Raw genomic sequence first — 21766 nt, 5'->3', positions numbered from 1 at the left:
GCCCACAGTGTATTATTGCATTATTGCTTTGGTCAGTAAGTCTTGGTATTTAAGTTTAGAAAACACTATATGGAAATTATGATATCTCAATGTATAATCCTGCTTTCAATTCTGATTTGGAATTCCACATATTCTCCGAAGAAGAGAGCAAAATCATTTGGCACTAAGTAAGAAAAAGTGCTTGTTGTTTTTCAAGTGTAGCTCAAACCAGAAGAGGCATGATCAGCTTGATAAGATAAAATATTCTGGTTCTCTGTTCATTGATATAACGCCAGTTTATATCACTTTAAATGCCAACATAATCAAAGAGCTAAAAAGGAAGCTGATAATAATTTGTGAGTTTTCAGATTATATATAGATCTTGAATAAGGAAATTGTTACTATTGAAACTATTTTTATGCAAGTGATTAAGTCCTATTGGTTTAAAAATTAGAATTCATAGAATCACAGAATATGTTGAGTTGGAAGGGGACCAGCAAGGATCATTAAATCCACCTCCTGGCCCTGCACAGTAACCATCCCCAAGAGTCGCACCATGTGCCAACACGTGACATCTGTCAAGTTTGGTGCTGTGACCACTGCCCTGGGGAGCCTGTTCCAGTGCCCAACCACCCTCCTCATATCCAACCTAAACCTCTCCTGATGCAATTGCAGACCATTCCCTGGGGTCCTGTCACTGGACACCACAGAGAAGAGATCAGTGCCTGCCCTTCCTCTTCCCCTCACAAGGAAGCTGTAACTGCTGTGAGGTCTCCCCTCAGTCTTCTCCAAGCTGAACAGACCAAGTGACCTCAGCCATTCCTCATCCGGCTTCCCTTCAAGGCCCTTCCCCATCTTCATTGCCCTCCTTTGGACACGCTCCAATACTTTAATATCTTTCTTATATCGTGGTGCCCAAAACTGCCACAATATTCAAGGTGAGGCTGCCCCAGTGCAGAGCAGAGCGGGACAATCCCCTCCCTCGACTGGCTGGCCATGCTTTGCCTGATGCCCCTCCAAGACAGGTTGGCCCCCCAGGCTGCCAGGGCACTGCTGACTCATATTCAACTGGCCATGAACCAGGACCCCCAGGTCATTTTCTGTGGCACTGCTTTCCAGCATCTCATTCCCCAGTCTGTCTGTACATCCAGGTTTGCCTCATCCCAAGTGCAGAATCCAGCACTTCTCCGTGTTGAACTTCATATGGTTGGTGACTAGTCCTCTAGCCCAGTTCTCTAGTTTATTGAGGTCTCTCTGCAGGACCTCCCTAATTACTTTGGTTTGACCTGAAAGCTGGTGAATCTATTCTTATTTGCTGCCTTGAACCTTGTCCAGAACTAGATGATATGCAGTGTTTTGTATTTGACTAAGAATGTAAATCCTAAGTACAGATCATATGTATAAATATTTATACTTGTTTAAAAAATTATGTTACAGCTTTTAAGTTAGCAGACACTGCAAAATATTGCTACATCCAAATTCTTTAAATTAATCTGGCAGATTTTCAGATTTTAATATTTGTATGATGAGAAATGTTTTCAGGTTTAGTTATAGAATCTCTCTAATTAGCAAGGTAATTTTAAAACCTCTGCTAATTACATATGCAAGCATATTTTCACAAAGATGAGTGGTAGTGATGAGTTACCTCCGATGGCACTGCGTGATGGGAGAAATCTGCTACATCCTCCTTACAGAATCCTGTGAGAACAGGTGTGGAATAGACTGTGGAGTTGGACTTCTCTGCAGTCAGCACGTGTTGCTGAGCTGGGCTGGAGCAGCATGTGTGAGCTGCTTGGTCAGTGTAGGGAAGTTCACTTGGACTTTCCATTGATAAGTCAGTAAAGGCTTGTAACCTTTCTCAGTTGTCTTATTCTTGCAAGGTACAACAATAGTGAAACTCTTTCAAAAAATAGAAATGCAAGGCTAATTTTACACAGTATATATTACCTTTTTATGGAACACGTAGCTTTTCAGCATTTTTGTAGCATTATGGTCTCTTTCTTTGTGTGTAAATTACATACAACTCGACTTGAGACAATTTATGTCACATTTCCAACATGTCAAAATTAGGCAGTTACTAATTTTAAAGTAATAATCCAGTTTTCAAGGTAATTTGCAATTAGTTTGAATTGCATCAAATAAGATTAATAAAAAAATAAAAGTCCAGCAACACTATAATTAAGCAACATTTTCCTCTAAGATTCTTTTAAACTGAATTTTAAAAGCTGAGACTAACAGAGGGACAGTACATTGATAAATTTAAAATAAAATGTTTTGAGAAGAGGAAGAAATTAAGGCTCCTGGAGACTTTTATTTCTGAAATTTCACTGCAGTTCAAATTTTCAGAGTGCTGTTGTGTTTTAATCCCAGCTGGCAACTAAGCACCACATGGCTGCTCACTCACTCCCCCCTGCCTGGCTATGGATAGAAAATCAAAAGGGTAAAAGTGAAAAAACTTGAGATAAAACAGATAAAAACAGTTTAATAATTGAAATATGATAATAATGGTAATAAATTGTAATGAAAAGGAAGATAACAGAGATCTAAAACCCAAGAAGAAATGATGCAAATGAAAACAATTGCTCACCACAGCTGACCGATGTTCCGTCCCCAAGCAACAGCCCCCCAGGCGGCCTCCCCCCAGCTTTGTGCTGCTGACCCTCACACCATGTCCTTGGTGTATCCCGTGGGTCAGCTGGGCCAGCTGTCCTGGCTGTGTCCCTTCCCAGCTTCTTGTGCACCCCCAGCCTGCTCAGTGGTGGGGTGCAGAGAAGGCCTTGACTCTGGATAACCTCTGCTTAGCTGTAACTAAAACATCCCTGTGTTATCAACACTGTTTTCCTGCACAAGTCCAAAACATAACCTCATGCTGTGAAGAAAATGAACTCTGTCCCAGCCAAAACTAGCACAAGTGCTAACTTAACACTTTAAGAAATTTCACTTACCAGGAGAAGAGAGTATTTCTCAGAACTCGTGAGTTCAGTGACTTTTAAGCTAAGTTGGAAATAGTGTTAATTTTACGGAAAATCCTAGAAGTTATTTAATGCTTTTTCTCTTTTAATATTTACAGATCTTGAGACTGTTTTTACCTAATTCAGTTTGGAATCCTGATGTTTCAAAAGGGCCAGAAAATTCCTAATAGAAAAAGAATGCAGTGGTTCATATTTATTTTTCCCCTTAAACTGTCCCTTGTCTTATTGCAGAAATCTTGGAAATCACATGAAAAGATGATAGTAATGAGCCTAATCCCTAATAAGCTGTCATTTAAAAGCTTTTGCTAAAGCTAATGGAGCTATGTGAAAAAAAAATTTGAAAAGCATAATAGCGCTGTCAGGAGTCCAAAATTTGGTGTTAGAAAATAGGGTTTGAAGTTATGGAAGGGCGCAGTGTATCCCATCTCCTTCTCCTAACAGCCATTCTAAACTAGATGTTTTGTTAGTCCAGCTCTAACCCCGAAAACTTCTCAATAGAACTTTCTAAACTGCTGAATAAACTTTCTGCTAGCATTCTCCTGTCTCACTTAAGGGATTTATGCTAGTACTGGAGGTAATAATTACCTGTGTGTTGAGGATAAATGTTTTCATTTTCTTCAGCACCAGGTTAATCTTTGTTACTTCCTCTACTAATGGAATACTTCAGTGTTCCTTTCTGCTGTTTTATGGGTGTATTAAGATCTCATGACTTCAGCAGTTCACTAAACAAGAAAATGAAATTTTTGAAATACTGCCAACAGAATGCTTTTCGATACAATTTTAGATGTATGGACCAGAATTAAAGGCAGTTTTTATACTCTTAGTCATTCCCTAGCTATTCAGGTTAAAAGAAATGTTCTGAATCATAATGCAAGAGAAATCCCATCAGATGAACTTCAGGTTTTAATTAGGCTTTATGCATTGCATAGTTTGTTACTCTTGTTATATCTCACTGATCACCACAGTCCTTAAGGAAACTGTTGTACTCACAGCTCCTACTGCAAAAACGCTATTGCTTTTCATTCATGGAAACAAGCTTCCAGAGTGCCAGGATACCATCGCTGCAATAACATGTGCATTAAATACCTATACTCACATTGGTCTAATAGATAATTGCATTAGAAAATACTGAGAGAACATACTTAAAGTTGTAGAGTTCTAGCACTGCAGCTTTATAAATAGAAAGTAAGAAATCATCTTGCCAACCCCACACTAATTACTTTCTTTTTGATTTGTGGATTGAAATAACAGTTCTGAGTGCAGTATCCAAGGCATAAATTGATTTTGAATGACCAGATTCAGAGCCGTAGGATTTTGATATTCCAGAACATTTGAAGTGCAGCTCCTGTTGCAGCTGAAGTTCTGTAACTTTCTATCAAAGGATATCAGGGGCCTGTGAGACAAAGAACATAAAAGAGTCAGTGTCACGTCTCTGCAGTTCTGTAGTGACAATTCTAGATCACAGATGAAGTCTGAAGTAGAGATTGAATTCATCAGTGGTATCAGACATGAGACTGTCTTCCCAAGTTGTTGCAATCACATATTTTTAGCTTATCAAGAAAGTATGTGCCCTCTGACTCCTCGGCAGATGAGCTCAGAAGTCTGTAGACCATCTCTTCCAGAACATCTCCTCCTACTATGCTGCAAAATCAAAGGTCTGGCACAGAGAATGGATAAAATCCTGTGATGGAAGATAAAATAGTACATCTTACCCAGTGGCAGACTAGTGCACTTCTGGTGCTCTGGAAAATGTTGATGGTGCTCTGTTTGCACTGGTGCTTGTCCCATCAGTAGTACCATAAGAGCTGTGAAGATCTGATCTGCACTGTTGTGTTGGGGGATGGCATACAGACCTGCTCACATCAGGGAAGGACTTTGGCAAATTGACTGGAGAGTGGTTTAGTTGCTAAGTGGTTGCAGAAACATATGTGTTTCTGTTCAGCTTGTATAATCTGTGAATTTCTGCAGAGTTTATATATTGGCCAAATCTGAGTGGGTTTTTGTGAGGATGTCCCAGACAGTTTAAATACCCCTATTAAATTTCAAATCATTGCCCAACACACTTTAGCTTTCCAAACAGAGGTTTGCCAGTGTATTTTGACCTTGAATAATTATTTTTATGTAGCTTTATTTTAAGAAATATCTGTGCACCTTTAGTGGAAACCTTACAGTTCTAGGCAGGTGGAACTAGAGGTGGCAGAAATGTATCTAAGTTCTATTCAGTACTTAATTTTAGCAAATCTGCAAAATCTTGAAAATATGTTTCTGAATAATACTAGGTAATCTTGGTGATAGTAATGTAAGCTTCCCTATGATGCCTCTGGTACTTGTGGAAATCATTCTCTGGAAATAACGTGAAGAAACAACTTCTTGGAAGTAGTTTGGGGGTTTTGTTTGTTTGTTTGTGGGTTTTTTTTTGTTTTTAGAAATTTTTTGTAATTGTAAAGGTTGTGATGATTGCACAAGGTAACACAAGTTCCATTTTGTTTTGCTGTCAGTAGTACAAAAGGATAAAGCAGTGCAACCAACCTCACTGCCCCAATCCTTGTCCACCAAAAAATAAAATGGAAAAAAAATGTGTTATGAAAATGAGTTCTCATTTGTACCCATTCCTCAGTTCCTGCAGAGCCTGTCTCCTAACTGTGAAAAGTGTTTCTGTTGCCATTCATGATCGCTGAAGTGGTAACAAGAAATCCTATGAGTGTTTAGAAATCCTAATGCTGGTTATTCTGGATGTTTTCTTACTTTTGTTTTTTATTCTCTAGCTAAATGGTCTGTTCACAGTTCTGGCAAATTTCCAATATGGAAAGCTGTTCTGTGAACAAGGAATTATTTTGGTTTTAAATGAGGCAAGCAACTCCATGCACCATGATTTGAGAGATGGTGTTTTCCTGGAAGGGGTAGATAGACTTTTTGATAACATTTTCCTAGTCTTTTTGCCTAATAAGATATAAATACGTGGTTTTAGGCAATAGATTTTCAGCAGGGCTTTGTCTTATACCAAAGATTCTCCTGTGGTACTGATTTTAATATGTAAAGGGAAGGATTTTCAGTGTTGACCTTAGGCATTCAGAGTGAAGGCACTGGGTTTAACCTCTGCCTTTATTTTGGATAAATTAGTATGCAGCACCTTCTAAAATCTAATCATTGCTTTGTGATGAGTAACTTGTAATGTCTAAAATACTTTTTCTTTCAATTTGTCTGAGTGAAATTTTATTCTGTTAAGATTACCAGTCCTAGTTCAGCAAACTCTTACAGTGTAAGAAAACCTAGCTATGGTTTGCTTTTCAGGTCATAAAATGAAGGTTTCAGAAGGTATCCTTACACTTCATCTAGTTGGAGCCTATTTCAAAGACAGAGAGCAATTGTAAAATAAAAAAGGATAAGTGAAAGAATCTTATAAATGGTGTTAGTAAATTAATGTGAACTAGTAAGAATGGAAAGGAGAAGGAATTTTGTGAAACTCTGAAGAATACAGAGGGTAACAGAAAACCCAAAGAACCAGTAGCTGTTAGTTTGGCTTCAGAGGTGTCAAATTCAACAGTAAATGGAAGAAAGGTGATGTAATCAAGTATATGTAGTATATGTTTAGCACAGTGCAGAGATCTTCAAAACATTAGAACTGATTTAATTTTTTTTAATACTGACTCTGTATTCCAATGCATACCACTGTTAGTAAATACACTGCGTCTTTTGTAGACGGTGGACATTCACAAAGAGAAAGTTGCTAGAAGAGAAATTGGTATCTTGACTACAAACAAAAACACCTCAAGAACTCACAAAATCATTGCACCAGCTAACTTGGAGCGACCAGTTCGCTACATCAGGAAACCTATTGATTATACAATTCTAGATGATATTGGACATGGAGTGAAGGTAGGTGATATTGTTAAAACAGCCAAACTGCAAATACATTGTCTTTGTATATTTTCAAAATAATCTGATGCTTTTTATGGTAATATACCAGTTTCTCCTTGCCTGGACAGTGTGTCTATAAACATAGGAGGAGTCCTGTCCGATTTCCAGTTGCCCCTTCTCCTTCTGTTGCCCTGCTGTTTCTAAACCTTACAAACCCACTGAATATTACTTCTGAGGATACTTGGGACTGTGAGTCTCACCTTTTAAAATGTTTCTGAATACCAGCTTGTGATGCTGCTGTTATTGTGTAAGTTGCCAGGGATATACCTGGGGACTGAAAGGCTAATGACCATCACTTGAGTGCCGGAATCAGCACCACAAAGTACGATCCAGCTGTAATTGCCACCAGTTTACTTTAAAGCTCACCCAAAGAAAGGGTTTGCGTGAGAGATATTATGTGCTCCCTTTTCTTCCGTCTGTCAGAGTCAGTTATACACAAACCCAGTGATGTGCTTTGTTAAAGTGAGCTCTTTACAAATTTTGTGCCACATGGGGTTTCAGGATGGAAATATTACTGCCAAGTTCGAAGCCAGCTGGTTCTCCCTTTTAAGGCTAGGAAAAAAGAAGGAATTTTAGGGCAAAGATCAGACTGAGACACAACTGGTGGCTGTTAGATCAGTGTACACAGCAGCAGTAATATCATGTGTGAGGTTAGATATGCATTTTTAAAAGCACATCCTGAATGTAAACACAGTCTTAGCAGGTGTGAGCTCATTGTTAACTTGTGCTGCCAGGAAAACAAATATGGAAATGAGAACACTGACAGTGTTAAAGTTCCAGGAAATGAAAGGTAAATAACACAAAGTGGGATAATTTTTACATGACACACTAACAAATCTATAAACCTGCTAAGTAGCAGTAAGGTAAGATGCTTCTTCCAGTCAAAGTATACCAGAATTTCTTTTGCTTGACTCCTAACTGCGTTAGGTTTATCTGTGATGTTCTATATTGATTGTTTGCTTGGACAGCCATTTAAATGACAATAGGTTATTTAACCTAAGTTTTAAAATTCAAATTCTTAGGAGTTTGATTTAAATATCTTCCCTGAGTAATTTTAGACAAGGTCTTCTCAACGTCCTGTTTGTTAACAGAAAGTCTCCTTCCCCCCATTTCTTACCCAACAAGTCAACCTCTAAGCAGATTTAAAAAAGACAAGTGACTCTTTAAGCTTGATTTGGAAAACCAAACCAAACAACACCCAACATTAATAACAATAGTTTTGATCAGGAAATTATTATCACCTTTGTGTTAAAATCTACTACCAATTCTACAAATTTTGAATTTCTGCAGGTCAGCAGAACTCCTTCTGGATATGGATGGAGCATATTAACCTGTAGGATTGCTGTTGCTAATATTTTAATAATCACTTTTTGCTTTAAGGAGATAATTTTAGAACTCAATAAAGAAGTTTTTAATTGCTCTGCAGCACAATCTTATTTAGCACTGGCTTTAAGTCATTGTAATTGATATCCCACTTACCTTAGTGTAGCCAGAGTCATACTTACTGTGATGCAATGAATTACTTTCTTCTGAAGGAACATAGTTCATCGAATGGATGATGATTTCTCAAATGTGCATTTACATCTAGTTTTTTATGCTTGTGATATACTTAAAATATCTTATGAATTATATCTAGAATGCACTGTATTTATCTAGAAAATTAGAAGTACTATGTACTTGTGAAACAATAAGCAGAGAACTTGAAATCATGCTATTCTTAGAATCATAGTTGTGCTCCAATCAGGTTAATCCTGTATTTAGGACAGAAGAAAGAACAACTCTCTGCTGGTGGGGGAAAAGTGGCCAGTTGTGCTTATGAAACCTGTTGGTTTTGTTCTGCTTGAGTAACGGCAGATTACTTTACTAGATCTCTTGGCTGTAGAACAGAGAGAAAAAAAGGAAAAGAGGTAGAAATTTTAAATTTGCCTATTTTATAGCTCTTTATTGTTTGAGATAAGATACTTTTCCCTTCAAATGAGCTTTCAGAAGGAGTTGTTGCATAAATAGCATTAAAGTTCCAGTTAGCATCAGGGTGCCTCTGTTTGCATTCTTTGTTCTTTTTCTGCTGTAGGGCTTCCCCTCTAGTACTTAGACCCAGAATTATGTATTTTGAGGAGTCAGAATGCTAATGCAGCAGGCATTCATTGCAGCCCCCACAAAAGATGGCAAACTGAACAGAGAATAATACAGGAGAAAAAGGGAGGATCCTTGGCCAAGAAATTCAGGATATCATGCTGAGAGAAGTAGTACAGGCACTTGAGCATCTTATTCCTTCCATTCAGAAGTTCGAAGCAGCAATGGATACCGTATTCAGGAGAGGGTGCTCTACAGTATGGTTTCTTAATAGGTGTGAGAGAATTCAAGTGCCTCTGTATCATCCCAGCAGTCCCTCTTCCTCTTCCCTCCCTGAAGCTACAATGCTGCAAAAATCTAGAGAACCTTTTGTGTGTTAGAGACTTGCTTTCAGTTTTTTTCAATTGATTTGTGAGTTACAAAGTCTTCCAGCCTATTCTTCCTTTTGAAGAGTTCTTTAGTCAAGAGAATGAACAAAGAAGTGATCCATTTGGAGTGGGGTGTATAAGGCATTGTAACTATGAGGCAATGCTGCTGGGTCTCTGCTCGTGGACCTTCCCACGTAACTGCCCACTCTGGCCAGTAGAGGGGAACCTGCTTTTCCAGTGTAGTTCTGGGAAGCACGGCCCATATTGGCTAATTGATCCATGGAACTTTAAACTCAAAGATAGGAGATTTTCTAGAAAATCAGATTATGTTTCTTTTTTAATACAATAGGGTCTCTTTGAAATGGATGAAACAGATTAGCTACTCTGGATGCTCTACTACTGTGATTCTGAATACTTAATGTTGTTACAGAAAGTGTAAGAGACATAAGGATACATTAAGATTAGCTGAACTGAAAACACATCATTCAAATGGAAAGACTTGTAGTTTTAAAAGAAATTATGGGGAAAGAAGATATATGGTATTTTGCTAGTAAGATGCAGGACTCAGTGTCAAAAAGCAAGCACTTAGGCTTTAAAATAAGATTTTACTGTTGGTTAAACTCTTAAATTATGCTTTAGAAAATGTGGATATATAGTGCAGTATCCATGTAGAGTGCTATACTTCTTACGAGATGCAATGATTTGCTCTTGATCTTTGTTCAAGAGAAACCTCATGGCATCAAGTTAACTAATAGCTTTGTCTCACAGGGAACATATATTAGCTTAGTATTTTAGAGGCTTCTGTTTCTGCTAGTTGTATATATGTTAATGCATGTAAACAATTTAAATGAGCTCAGGCTCATTGATAAGGCTATTCTTTGACAGCTCAAATAAATTAATCCCTGAAGTTAATCCATCTAGGTCTCATGATCCATTTGAAAGAAGCTGCCTTTTTGTTAGCACTGTAAGAACTTGAATAAACAGTGTACAAGCATTTGAACATTAATTTCAAAGTATTAATCTAAAGGCTTTGTGTTCAATGTATATTAAAAGTTTCAGCTTGAAGATCTTTTGTTCATGACATTCTGCTTTAACCACTCTTTCTATGATCTACTGATACATTATTTTGTTAATGCTGAATGCTTAACTTTTTTCTTTCTTTTTCCTTTCTCTTCATATCCTGAAGTTCCAACTAACCTTTCAATGCTTTTTTTCCTTACCTCTTTTATTTGCTCCATTTATGCATTAAGTGGTTGCTTAGATTTAAGGTAAGAAACCCCAGGGCTGGATTTCCATTCTTCTTCTTCTGAGATTATTACACACGGGGAGATGATTAACATGAATGTTACTGACTGTTTAAAACAACACCCGCTCTCTCTTCTGTGTGGCAGAACTTCTGTTGAGTGATTTCATTGCAGATAAGCATTTTGTGATATAAACTGATGTGTTTATGAAAGGAAGCTAACACAGTTAATTTTAAAAGCTTTGTGGCAAACATTGACTGCTTCAGCATATCTATCAGATCATTTACAAGGGAGGGATGACATGCTAGCCTTGCCTAGACAAAAAGGTGCAGAGAACAGATAGCAGCTGAGTATGAGCCTCCCCCTGTGTAATATTCTTTTTATCCTATATACGGTGTAAGTTATGGTTTGATTGGGATTAATGTTTCAGTGTGAGATTGCTCAGATAATGGGCTCCAAAGGTGTGGAACAAATTCAAATCTGTATATTATTTTTTAAAGTTGCAGTATTCTTATTTTTTCAGAAACTGCTAGCACTTTTTAAATACTGAGAGGCACTCGTATGTGGAAACTTCCACAAATCAAATAATTGTGTAAAGTACTTAATAACCCTTAAACGACAAGCTAAGTGATTTATTTAGTTGAATATTAAATGAATCAAAGAACTCAGGCTGAAGTATGTCAGATTCTCAAGGATCTTAGAGGTTTAAATGGTAGTAGTCTTAGTGGCTGCAGAAGCAGCAATAAAAAGCATCGAATCAATTAGACAAGCAATTAAATGATATGATATGATATTATGGTGGAGTTCTTAGCACATTAGTTAATAGATAGGTTATAGCCTTTATTGAGTATTAGGATATCATCTTCCTCCTGAAGTGCAACTGTTCTGGGGAAGGTGGGAATGAAAGGTTTTTAGTAGCAGCTGCCACAGTTTTAAAGAGGGAACTGTATTTTAGAACACAGAATGCTAATATGTGGTATGAATTAAAGGAAGTTCCAAGTTGATGTGAAATATTTTATAGTACTTTCTGTGACTGGAAAAAGCTAAAAGAAAATCCTGCAAATTTCTGAGAAGATTGCCTGTAAAACCAGGTATTTCTCTATATATCCCCATGATGTCCCTGTGAAATTGGCCAAATGGTACTTTTAGTCAGGTGTTTATGTAGCACATTTGATAACAATGGAAACCTTTTAATAAATGAGAGAATTCTCACATCTTATTTGAATTTTATTTTTATTTATGTGAGGCATACAGTATTTCAACTCACATAGTGTTTAAATGCTTTAAATTTGAGGATGGCAAATTATATCTCCTCCATGGGTTTTACTGTCTACACAAAATGGATACTTCTGATGCTGACTGTGTCTTATTCTGGACACAGTTCATATTGGATGATCATTTTCTCAGTGTTCTTAAAAAAACCAATTTGCAAACTCAGTTTTCTTTGTTGCTCTCTGCAGTTGCAATTATAAACAAGTAATGGCTATCCTAAAAAAAGTTTTAAAATGGTATAATTGTAGCTTATGCGTGAACTGCTGTATCTGTGCATCGTCTGCAATGGTGATAAGAGTCTCTTCAGCTTTTCAGAGAAAATATTTTTTTCTGCTTATAGGTTTGGAATGGAAATAACATTTTTTGTTATAACACCAGTTAAAATATTTGTGTATTTTTACTAGGGTGGACCTGATTAGAAATTTGATTTGAGAAATCACAATATGTCAATCAACTTCTCATTGCCAAAACATGAGGACTAAAAAGAAAAAAAAGCAAAAGCAGCACAGCATCTCTCAGTGGACCCAGTTGTTCTATGTCTCACTATAGTCACTATGCATCAGGCCAAAACGGGAAAACTAAAAGTAATCGCAGTTCTGTATGAATGTTTTTTTTACTTCACCTATGAGTGATTCAATATATGAAGTGTTTAGCCTGCTTTTATTTTTTATGGCTGCAAAAAAACCTTTGTCTTAGCTAACAGCTACAATGTCAAACCGACTGAACTGTAGCAGGGCTAACTATGCTTGTGTCTGGGTAACTTAAATTTAAATTTTTAGCAGATTTTGAAGAAAATTCCAATTACAAGTCAGAGGAGTATGTGTAGCATCTCCTGCCATCAAATCAATTGAAAATGACATTGTTTAAGACTTTAAGTGTTTACCAGACTTGATTCTTCAATACTTTACCCAGATGGTAAAACAAGTAAGCTCAGTTGCTGAAGCTTCTACTTGTGATCATTTGGCAAAACAGGGCTGAAATTTATATACTTCACTTCCATATAAACTGGTTAATCAGCTGAAAAGCATATAGACATGCACAGTAAGTATTCGAGTGGCTGAGCACGGCCTGGAAAGGAATTTGCTTTGAGGTAGCAGATGATGGGCCAAAAATCTGTTCATTGTCTCTGTAGCATTATCAAGGTGAAGCAAGGCATGGGAGCGTAGTTTTAATTCAGCCCTGGTTTGTTTTGTACTGAAATTGGGTATAAAATTGCTCAAGAAGGTTGAGAAGAGCTTGGAGTTTCTAAATGGAATCCATGAAACATCACTGGTGGGACACTTTTTCCTACTAGATTTTGGGCAAAAGATTGTTCTTTTAACATTCTGAAAGTTCTAGAAAATACAATGTGACTGTAAAGTACCACTTCAAAATTTCTGGCTGAGTACAGCCTTAGAAAGCAGCTCCTCCTGAGGTTTGATTCTGTGGAATATCTGGTATTCAGGATTTTTGGAAAAAAACCCTCAATCAACCAAGAAAAAGCCCCTCGCTTGGTTTTGGTACTTGAACTGACAATGAGATGTTCTTCACAAGAGTAAAAGTGTGGATTGAAAGCTTTGTTGCAGGTAAGTGCCTCACAGCTGCATAAATACAGGGCTTCGATGCAAACAGTTTTTGCAGTCTGTTGACCAGCTACTATATCTGACCAACTGTGTATTTCTGCACTTCTTGTTCAGTGATTTTTTTTTTTTGCTTGTGAAAACATTCCCAAGAATTAAGTTGAATGAACTTGCAGGATTTATCAGTTTATTTCATGAAAAATTTCTTACGCAGTGGAGTGCTAAAGAAACCCAGTATGTTAAACGTTTATAAAAATGTAACTATGAAGGAAACTCAGTCATATGTTGGACTGTAAGTTGGTGATTTAATCACTGGAATCTATGAAAAACTAGTTGCCAAAAATAGAAATTGGACAAATACACCTTAATTATTAAAAAAACCCCAAACTTAAATTGATAGTTTTTCCTAGGGGCTGTAATCAGTGCTGCATTGTATCTCAAAGTAATCAGATGGTACCTTTCTAAAACTGGCACTGTAGCTGAGTATAAAAAATATTGAATGAAATGCTACTTTACCCTGTTGAAAGAGAATGGTCCATAGGGATCCATTTCTTTACAGTTTGTTTTATGGCTGTTACTGTGGGGCTGGATCTCAGAGCATCCTCCATGATGTTACTTACAAAGGATCTGCTTTTTAAGTAGTTTCTGCAGTTTCTTCCTCAGCAAAACTTCCAATTCCAGCTCCAGTACTGACAAGGTTACAGCTTTGGTAGAAGACATATTTTTCTGTAGTGCAAGTGCTTCCTAATTCATGCATAAAAAGCTTCTGCAAGGTATCCAGTAAAAAAAAAAAAAAAAAAAAGGCAGAACCAAGATCTCACTAGAATTATTTGGTGTTCCACCACGTAACTTCAATTGGTAATATTTTTTTACCTTTATTTTTTCTTCTGTGGGAAGAGGCAAAACAAACAACAACAAAAAAAAGAGTTGGAAAAATCCGTTCATGCATTCTGCACAGACCCTGTGCCCTACTTGTCTGCTCACAGGGTTGTCTTCCTGCTTTCACATCAGTAAGCTTTGTTTTTTCCTGAGCTTTGTACCCAAACCATCACTGCCTCTCATTTTTTTCTGGTTTCAGCACAGTGGTTAGCTGTTTTGGCATTTACGAGCAAAGGCAGAGATACTCCTCTGTGTTTCTGGTTGCAGGCTCTGTTTTGCCATGCATTTTCTTAAAATAATTGCAAGCTTTAATCTAGAAACCAACCCCAGATCTGTGGGGTCCTGCAGTCAAACAAACCACCAGCAGACAGATGCATTCCTCTGCTTTCACCCTCTCATTAAATCAGCTGCATCTGGGTAGTTCCAGCTGTGCAGGACCAGGGGAAATGATGTCAGAAACAGTGCAACTTCTGGCAAATACCATCTTACTCCAGAAAACAGATTTTTGAAACTTGTCAGCAAATGTGACCTTGAGTTCTGATGGTTGCTTCGGATTTTAGAAGTTTGTAATAGGGATGTGTGTGGATGAGGATTTGTGTATGGAAACTGTATTTACAACCCTATGTGCAAAATGGAAAAGGCAATAGAGTAAAGTTTGAAAGGAAGGGGGCATTAATGGCTTCCTTTTTTCCTCCCCAAGGTGAAGTCATCGTAGGAGACAGTTGGAAATGTTACAATATTTGTATCTCAGCTAAAGTTGCAACTTGTATAGTTTTAGATATTCTTTTAACATCTTGAGTACTTTTATTTCCACAGATCTGTCCATTTTAATCAGAACTGTTGAAATAATTTTATATTTTTAGTTTCCCTTCTGTGATTATTTGGCAGTAAGTCAAAGGGGAAGTTACTTGCATAGGGTTGTTTAACTTGGAGCAGCTGGTCTTAAAGCCATCAGTCCTGGCAGATTTGAAGACAACCCCGTCAATTTTAATTACTTGCCCTTTGAACGTCTTGCTTTCATTGACCCTGAAAAGACTCTGAAACTAAGCTTACTGTCAGTGCATTTCCCCATCTTTCAGTTTAGTCTTTTTTGGGGATGGCTTCTTTATGACTAAGTTTCTGGGCTAAAAAGAGATTGGTTTTTATTTGTACACATTTTATGAAGGTTTTTTCCTGTCCTGGATCAAGGATATGTTTATTTGCAGTGGTAATGATTTATCTAGCAGTCTCTGGAGTTCTGTGTTACTCAGACAAGTATTACCTGTGCTTTTTACTGTATATGGTCTGAGGTTATGGCAGCTTCCATCTCAACTGTCCTTTCCTTTCAGGTAGCTGTAGCCCACTGGAAGCTTAACAGTTGATTTTTGGTTTTGCAATGATTGTATATAAAATAATAAGATTCTTTGTGGTTAAGTATATGGAATTTTACATTAACTGTAAAGTTGACATAAGCTTTAGATTTATATAAACTGTAAAATGGTTACATCATCTGGTGCAAAACAATAGTGTAACCAGTTAAAACACCTACATTGACTATTTGGGGGCACACAGATTGGTCTGTTGTCATCTAAAAACCAGAGGCTGAGTGGGCTGTTTGAAATATAACAACTGACAGTTCAGTGAGCATTTAATTAAGGTGTATTTTGTCTGTTTGTGGGGTTTTTTGGACAACTCAAAATAGGTAGGTGGGTGAAACAGGCATGTTTAATGAAAGAGAAAATTCAGGGGGTGCTGCAACTTTAAAAAAAAAAATCAGATTTTGCTATTTCTTAAATGTTCCGTGTATAGAATAAAATATACTCCATTTTACACTTTCCCTTTTCCCTTCCAGTAGTTGTAGATCAGTGCTTACCTCATCCCTCACTTGAATTAACTTTAGATTTCTTGTTGCTTAGAGTTGGCTTAAAGGACTTTATAATGCCGTGCAAAATAATTTTTTCTTAAATTGACATTACAAAGTACTCTTGCACAGCTAAATTCAAACATCTGTTTTTGAATCAGACAAAAAACCCCCCGTCTGAGGCTTGGTTTTCTTTTCCTCCCAGCAGATTGAAAATGTGATAGCGCTGGGATTATTTAGATCCAGAAAATCAAGTTGCAGTGCATTAGAATACTGAATGAATTACTCTTAACACTCTTGTCAATATTTATCAATTCACAAATTCAAACATTGCCAAGGTTTCAAGTGAGTTGTTCTAGTCAAATTTTAAAGGAGTAATTTGCCTTTAACGATGTTCGCAAATACTCTGAATGCCTTGATCACTGTTTCATTTTCATAGGGGAGGGGGGGTCAGGAGCCAAGGCTTACATTTTGGAAGGAAGGAACACTCTGAAATAGAGCATGCCAGGAAGAACAGAAAAAGGGATGTAAGCATACTTGTTTAGGTTTATTGAATATCTCTGTGTCGAAGCAATAGTTTAAGCATTCATGAGTCCAAGCTGTTTTGTAAGCAGATCACGTACTGATTCCTGTAAGGATACGTGCATTGAGACAGTTATGCTTGGCTGGCAGGCTACGGGGAAGCCAAATGCCTACATTGGGAACAACTGTTTATGATTGATCAATCAGTCAGGAATGCAAATGAGTTCTTGAAAGAAATTAGAGGAAATTATTTTATGTAAAATTTAAATTTACTTCATTAGTATTTTAACCTGAAAGAGGGGAAGCGGACAACCCACAGTTACATCACTGCTAAATATTTTTCTCCCTGTCCATTTGATTATAAATTCTTAAAGATTAAATTGCTACACATTTGTTGGGGGGAGAAAAAATTGCATCTTTGTATTTTTCTCAATATGGCTTTCTCTGTGTTTACATGCACATAATTAATATTTACAATAAATATTATCATCTGTAAAAAATTTTATATGCTGTGAAAGCATTAAAACATTAATGGATCATATTTATAGATTACTTTGACTTCTGTATACTTTTCTATATAAATTACATTAGATTGTGGACTATTAGGTAAACTTTGGTATTTTTAAACAGTATTCAAAAATATTTTTGCAAATTTACCATTCAGTAGTGGAACGTGAAATAACTGCCTTCATCTCAAAAGATGACTGGGAGGTTCAGCCAAGTTAGGTACAGTGTCTCTATTGTCAGTGACGAAATGTTTGTGATAGCCCGAAGGCAAATTCCCTTTTTTGTATATACAATTTTTAAAAACCCTGTGAAATAAAGAGTCCTTTGAGCGCAACTCTTGACTTCTAGCAGAGTGAAAATTGCATATAAAACGCATGGCCTCTCAATTTTTTTGTTTGTTTAAACCTTCCCCTACTTAGAGTTAATTGCTAAAGGCATCTCAGTGTCTCTGCCCCCAGAAGCTGAGCTTAGTGAAGGCCGTTTTTCTCCCCGTTCTCTCCTGCAGGTCAGCACACAGAACATGAAGATGGGTGGGCTTCCTCGTACAACACCGCCCACCCAGAAGCCACCAAGTCCACCGATGTCAGGAAAAGGAACTATTGGGTAAGTGCAGTTACTGAATGGGTACATGGCTTTGGTGAACAGAAGGGAAAAGAGGGAAGGTTCTTTCTTTTTCTGTTGTGTGAGGATTTTTTTGGCTTTTTTTTAACCATTCACAAAGATCAAGAGGTGTTAGATCTGCATTCTCTTTTACTGATTGTGTCTTCTGTGTTAGTGTGCTCCTGCCAGAAGACAGTGGGCATCATCAGCCTTTCCCAACAGGAACCTTTTTCTCGTTTCAGAACACCTACTAAGTGTTTTGGAGTAAAATGTCATTAACTATGTGGCTTTGGCAGGTGGTGCTAAACAACTGAACAATTAGTACGTGGCACTGTTCATTAATTATTTGTGCTGAGTGTGATAAAAGTACTTTCCTGTTAAGTCTGTGAGCTTGACTTTGGCCTTTCGCTCACGTTAGTGATGAGTACGTAGCTGTCTTGTAAAGAGCGCCAGGTCTGGTTTTGTGTGTGTTACCTTGGCTTGTTTGCCGTGCGCAGGCGTCACTCCCCGTACCGCACGCTGGAGCCGGTGAGGCCCCCGGTGGTGCCCAACGACTACGTGCCGAGCCCCACGCGCAACATGGCACCCTCCCAGCAGAGCCCCGTCAGAACCGCCTCCGTCAACCAGAGGAACCGCACCTACAGGTACCGCACCTACAGGTACCGCAGAGCACGGCGCAGAAAGTGCTCTGCCGAATGTCAGACCTGTCTGCGCCTGCCTCTGCACTGAGGCTTCCTCATCGGTCACGTGTGCTGGGAACGTAGTTTGGCATGATGAGAATGGGCGCTAATAAAACCAGAATATTGAATTATGTTACGGTCGTTCACTTAATCCCCATATTCACCTTTATTTTAGTGCTATCAGTTACAATACTGAAGGAATTACTGATTGTGAAGTCTTTCAAGGAGGTAGACCATGATACTATTTTACTAAATGCTTCTAAAACTGGGGAAAGATTCTGTACACATCTTGCCTTCTGTATGTTGAAGGGCTGCACAGTATGCTTACACATGACATTTTTGATCAGTCTTTGAACTGTGTAGGTTGAGTAGATGAAATTGTAGCATAGTATTTTGAAGATATTGATAATTTCCAACTGAATAAAGCTGAACTATATTACCAAAGGTTCTGCTAGAAGACTAGCCTTTTCTTTAGGATAATAAGTTTCATGATATGATAGGTTTAAATACTTCCCTGAAATTCTTTACTTTTTAAGCATTGTGAGTACTTGAGGATGCCTAAACAGATGGAATCTTTAAGTATAAGAAATGTGAATTTTACTTTATTATCTTACAGTTTCTCGTATGAAAGCACATGAATCACAGTTTAAGCAGTCTACATGTTTTAAAGTTATAGGAAAAAGGTCTGTATTTGCTCCACAGGGGTTTAATAATCCTGGAATAATGTGCTTTGAACAAGGTTACAGAAGTGTTTCATTTTTGGTCAAGTTCACTAAGATTAACTGGAAAACCTGTTGTGTTGTAGTCAAAGTGAAGAGTTTTAGGAAAATCCAGCTTTATATAGGTTTATATCATCCTTGTTTCTTTTCTCTTGTTCCCTGTTACCTCTCTGATGTAGTAAGGTGCTATATGAGGGATCTTAGGTTTCAGCATGCACAGCAGCATATTCATACCCTGGTGATTTTGGTTTCTTACAGCAGCAGTGGGAGTAGTGGAGGAAGCCACCCAAGTAGTCGGAGCAGCAGTCGAGAGAACAGTGGAAGTGGAAGTGTAGGTGTTCCCATTGCTGTTCCCACACCATCTCCTCCTAGTGTTTATCCAGGTAAATGGAAACTTACTGTTCCTCTTTCTAACTCAACAGTAACCTTGAGCATTTGCAGTTTCCCTAAACTCCAAGGAAAGTCTGAGTTCATTGCTATTGATAGTATGAGTTTGAACCAATTAGTATCTTCTCTGAGAGTGTCTGATGTGCTGTTATGCTCCTTTTATGTATTGATTTGTTTATCAGAATTTTTTGCTTGACTACCTGCATGTGGCAAGGTAGGACACAGCACCTTTTTCACTGGGCTGAGGAAAACTTCTCCATTGTCCTTTTAAGTAAATAAATGCTTTTTCATTGGCTGTTAATGCAGATACATAGAAGTATGTTTTTAGAAAATTAGACTAAATAAGAGGCAGGCACAGAGTAAATCTTCAGTACATTAACGCAAGCCTGAGTTGTCACAAAGAGATACTTGTTCAGTGTAATGGCCCCAGTCTTTCCAGATATAGGAAGTGTTATGTTTCTTTTTCCTTTGCTCAACCTTTTCAGTGAAGAAGAGTGTATAGTTGGCTTGCAGCATGATCTGAAGTACATGGTGCTTCTGAAACAAAGAGATGGGAATTTTTTGCTTTCCTCTTTATATTTTCTAATTCATAGAAAAGCTAAAGTGGGCCATGCTACAGATTGAAGCACAAATAACGAAACGTAAAGACATCTTTCAAAAGTAATGGCTTTCAGTGAAAAGTTCTGGGTCGTTCCCTTCAGATCTGGAAAGAAGTGTATTTGCTTGACCCTCATTTACCATCTACATAGGAATGAGCCTTTCTTTAACAGCTCCATTGTTCTCTCATCTCGTGCATTCTAAAATACTATGCAGCTAATAAAGAGCTAACACTGAATAGTCAAAGGCTTTCTCTAATCCTTGCTAACATATCTCCTTATTAACTCCACCTCTTCCTCCTCTCTTCACTTAGCCCCTGCTGGCTCAGCTGGCACTTCTCCCCTTCCTGCTACCTCTGCTCCTGCCCCCACTCCTCCTGCTCCTGCCCCTCCCTCTGCTGCCCCAGATGCTGCTGCTGCTGCAGGAGCTCAGCCCCTTGCTGATGGCTTCACCTCTCCAACTCCCCCCGCTGTTTCTTCCACACCCTCTACAGGTGAGTGTCTGCTTCAGCTGCTGGCAGATGAACCCAGATGTGATCATGATCCAAAGCTTTGCAAAGTTATGTCAGCAGCTGTGATTAATAATTTTTTTAAAAATTAAATTATAACTAGAAAATATGTGCTACTACCCAACAATAAGGTTATAGTAAGGTTATAGTAGGCAATTGAAGGTGTGCTAGTTTTATAAACAGCAGTCATTAATTTTTTCATTTGACTATTTTTACACTTCTATAATTATTTTTTAAGTTGTAATTTTATTTCTGTTTGGATACTGAGAACCTCACAGAAGAATGATGTTTGGAGGGAAACAGCACTGATAGTTCTGGATCGGATTATTCTCTTTCATTAATGGAATAAATAAAAAGTGCATCTAGCAAAGTATAATTTATATGACTGGTCTCTTCAATGCTTTCAAATGATAAGTCTCCCTTCAAGGAACTGATAAAAAGGGCAGGTTTTTTGTGTTCAGTATTAGGTAAAATACAAGTTTTTATTATGCAGAATAATATTAAAACATTTTGTTTTAATATGTGGTACTTAGGTTTATATTGCAGCTTCCTTTTTTTAGTGCTGCAGTTTTCATTTTCTCATGCTGAAGTTGCAGTGTGTAGTAGTTACCAACCACCCCACTGTCCTGTATCAGCTTTTGATGAGGAGGTACACCTGCATTGTAGGCATCTCCTTTAGACAGCCAAATTCACGTGTAGCTGTCTGCATGCTGAGTTACTCTTCACTGTAGTGGAGGCTGCTCACAAGGGTATGAATTGGTTTGTGTGTTTATTAGTGTTCATATCTCTTAGTAAGAATTGTACCAGGTTCCAGAAGCATTCTTGAAATTGCATTTCGTTTAAGAGGCTGTGGCTCATATAAAATTAGAAAACGCACTAGAATCCATAACTGTGACTAGAACTTTCCAAAGCGTGGTGAATTTTGGTATCAGAAGATGATCCTGATGTCTAAACTACTTTTACATTTAGAAGATGAGCTGTGACATATGGAGCCTCAATCAGTTTTCTGGTTTTGATGCACTGTCAGTATCCTAGTTCTTAAGCCATGTTGTTTCTGTATTTTTAACAAGTCACAATCGAGGAGAGGCTAATATTTTAATGGCTGTAAATTCACATTCACAATTCCATGAAAGAAATTTCAG

At 37.7% G+C, this 21766-nt stretch overlaps 1 protein-coding gene across 10 annotated transcripts in view; it reads left to right on the top strand.

Annotated features, from left to right (window-relative positions):
* ABI2 (abl interactor 2) overlaps positions 1-21766 on the top strand; it is a 69094-nt gene that overhangs the window by 30400 nt on the left and 16928 nt on the right. For 2 of the 10 annotated variants that reach the window (XM_027880202.1, XM_027880199.1), the window contains exons 3-8: positions 6651-6827; positions 10561-10578; positions 17639-17736; positions 18231-18377; positions 19391-19515; positions 20430-20609. In XM_027880202.1, coding sequence (XP_027736003.1) covers positions 6651-6827; positions 10561-10578; positions 17639-17736; positions 18231-18377; positions 19391-19515; positions 20430-20609 — 745 coding nt within the window. The remainder of the gene's footprint in view (positions 1-6650; positions 6828-10560; positions 10579-17638; positions 17737-18230; positions 18378-19390; positions 19516-20429; positions 20610-21766) is intronic. The other 8 variants (XM_027880203.1, XM_027880201.1, XM_027880207.1 and 5 more) reach the window with 5 other exon arrangements.

This window comes from Empidonax traillii, unplaced genomic scaffold (assembly GCF_003031625.1).
Source record: "Empidonax traillii isolate 1590-97213 ecotype Southwest subspecies unplaced genomic scaffold, ASM303162v1 scaffold65:size4453928, whole genome shotgun sequence".
Classification (NCBI taxonomy): Eukaryota; Metazoa; Chordata; class Aves; order Passeriformes; family Tyrannidae; genus Empidonax; species Empidonax traillii.
Note: the sequence above shows the minus strand (reverse complement) of the source record. Positions and strands in the feature narration are given on the sequence as shown.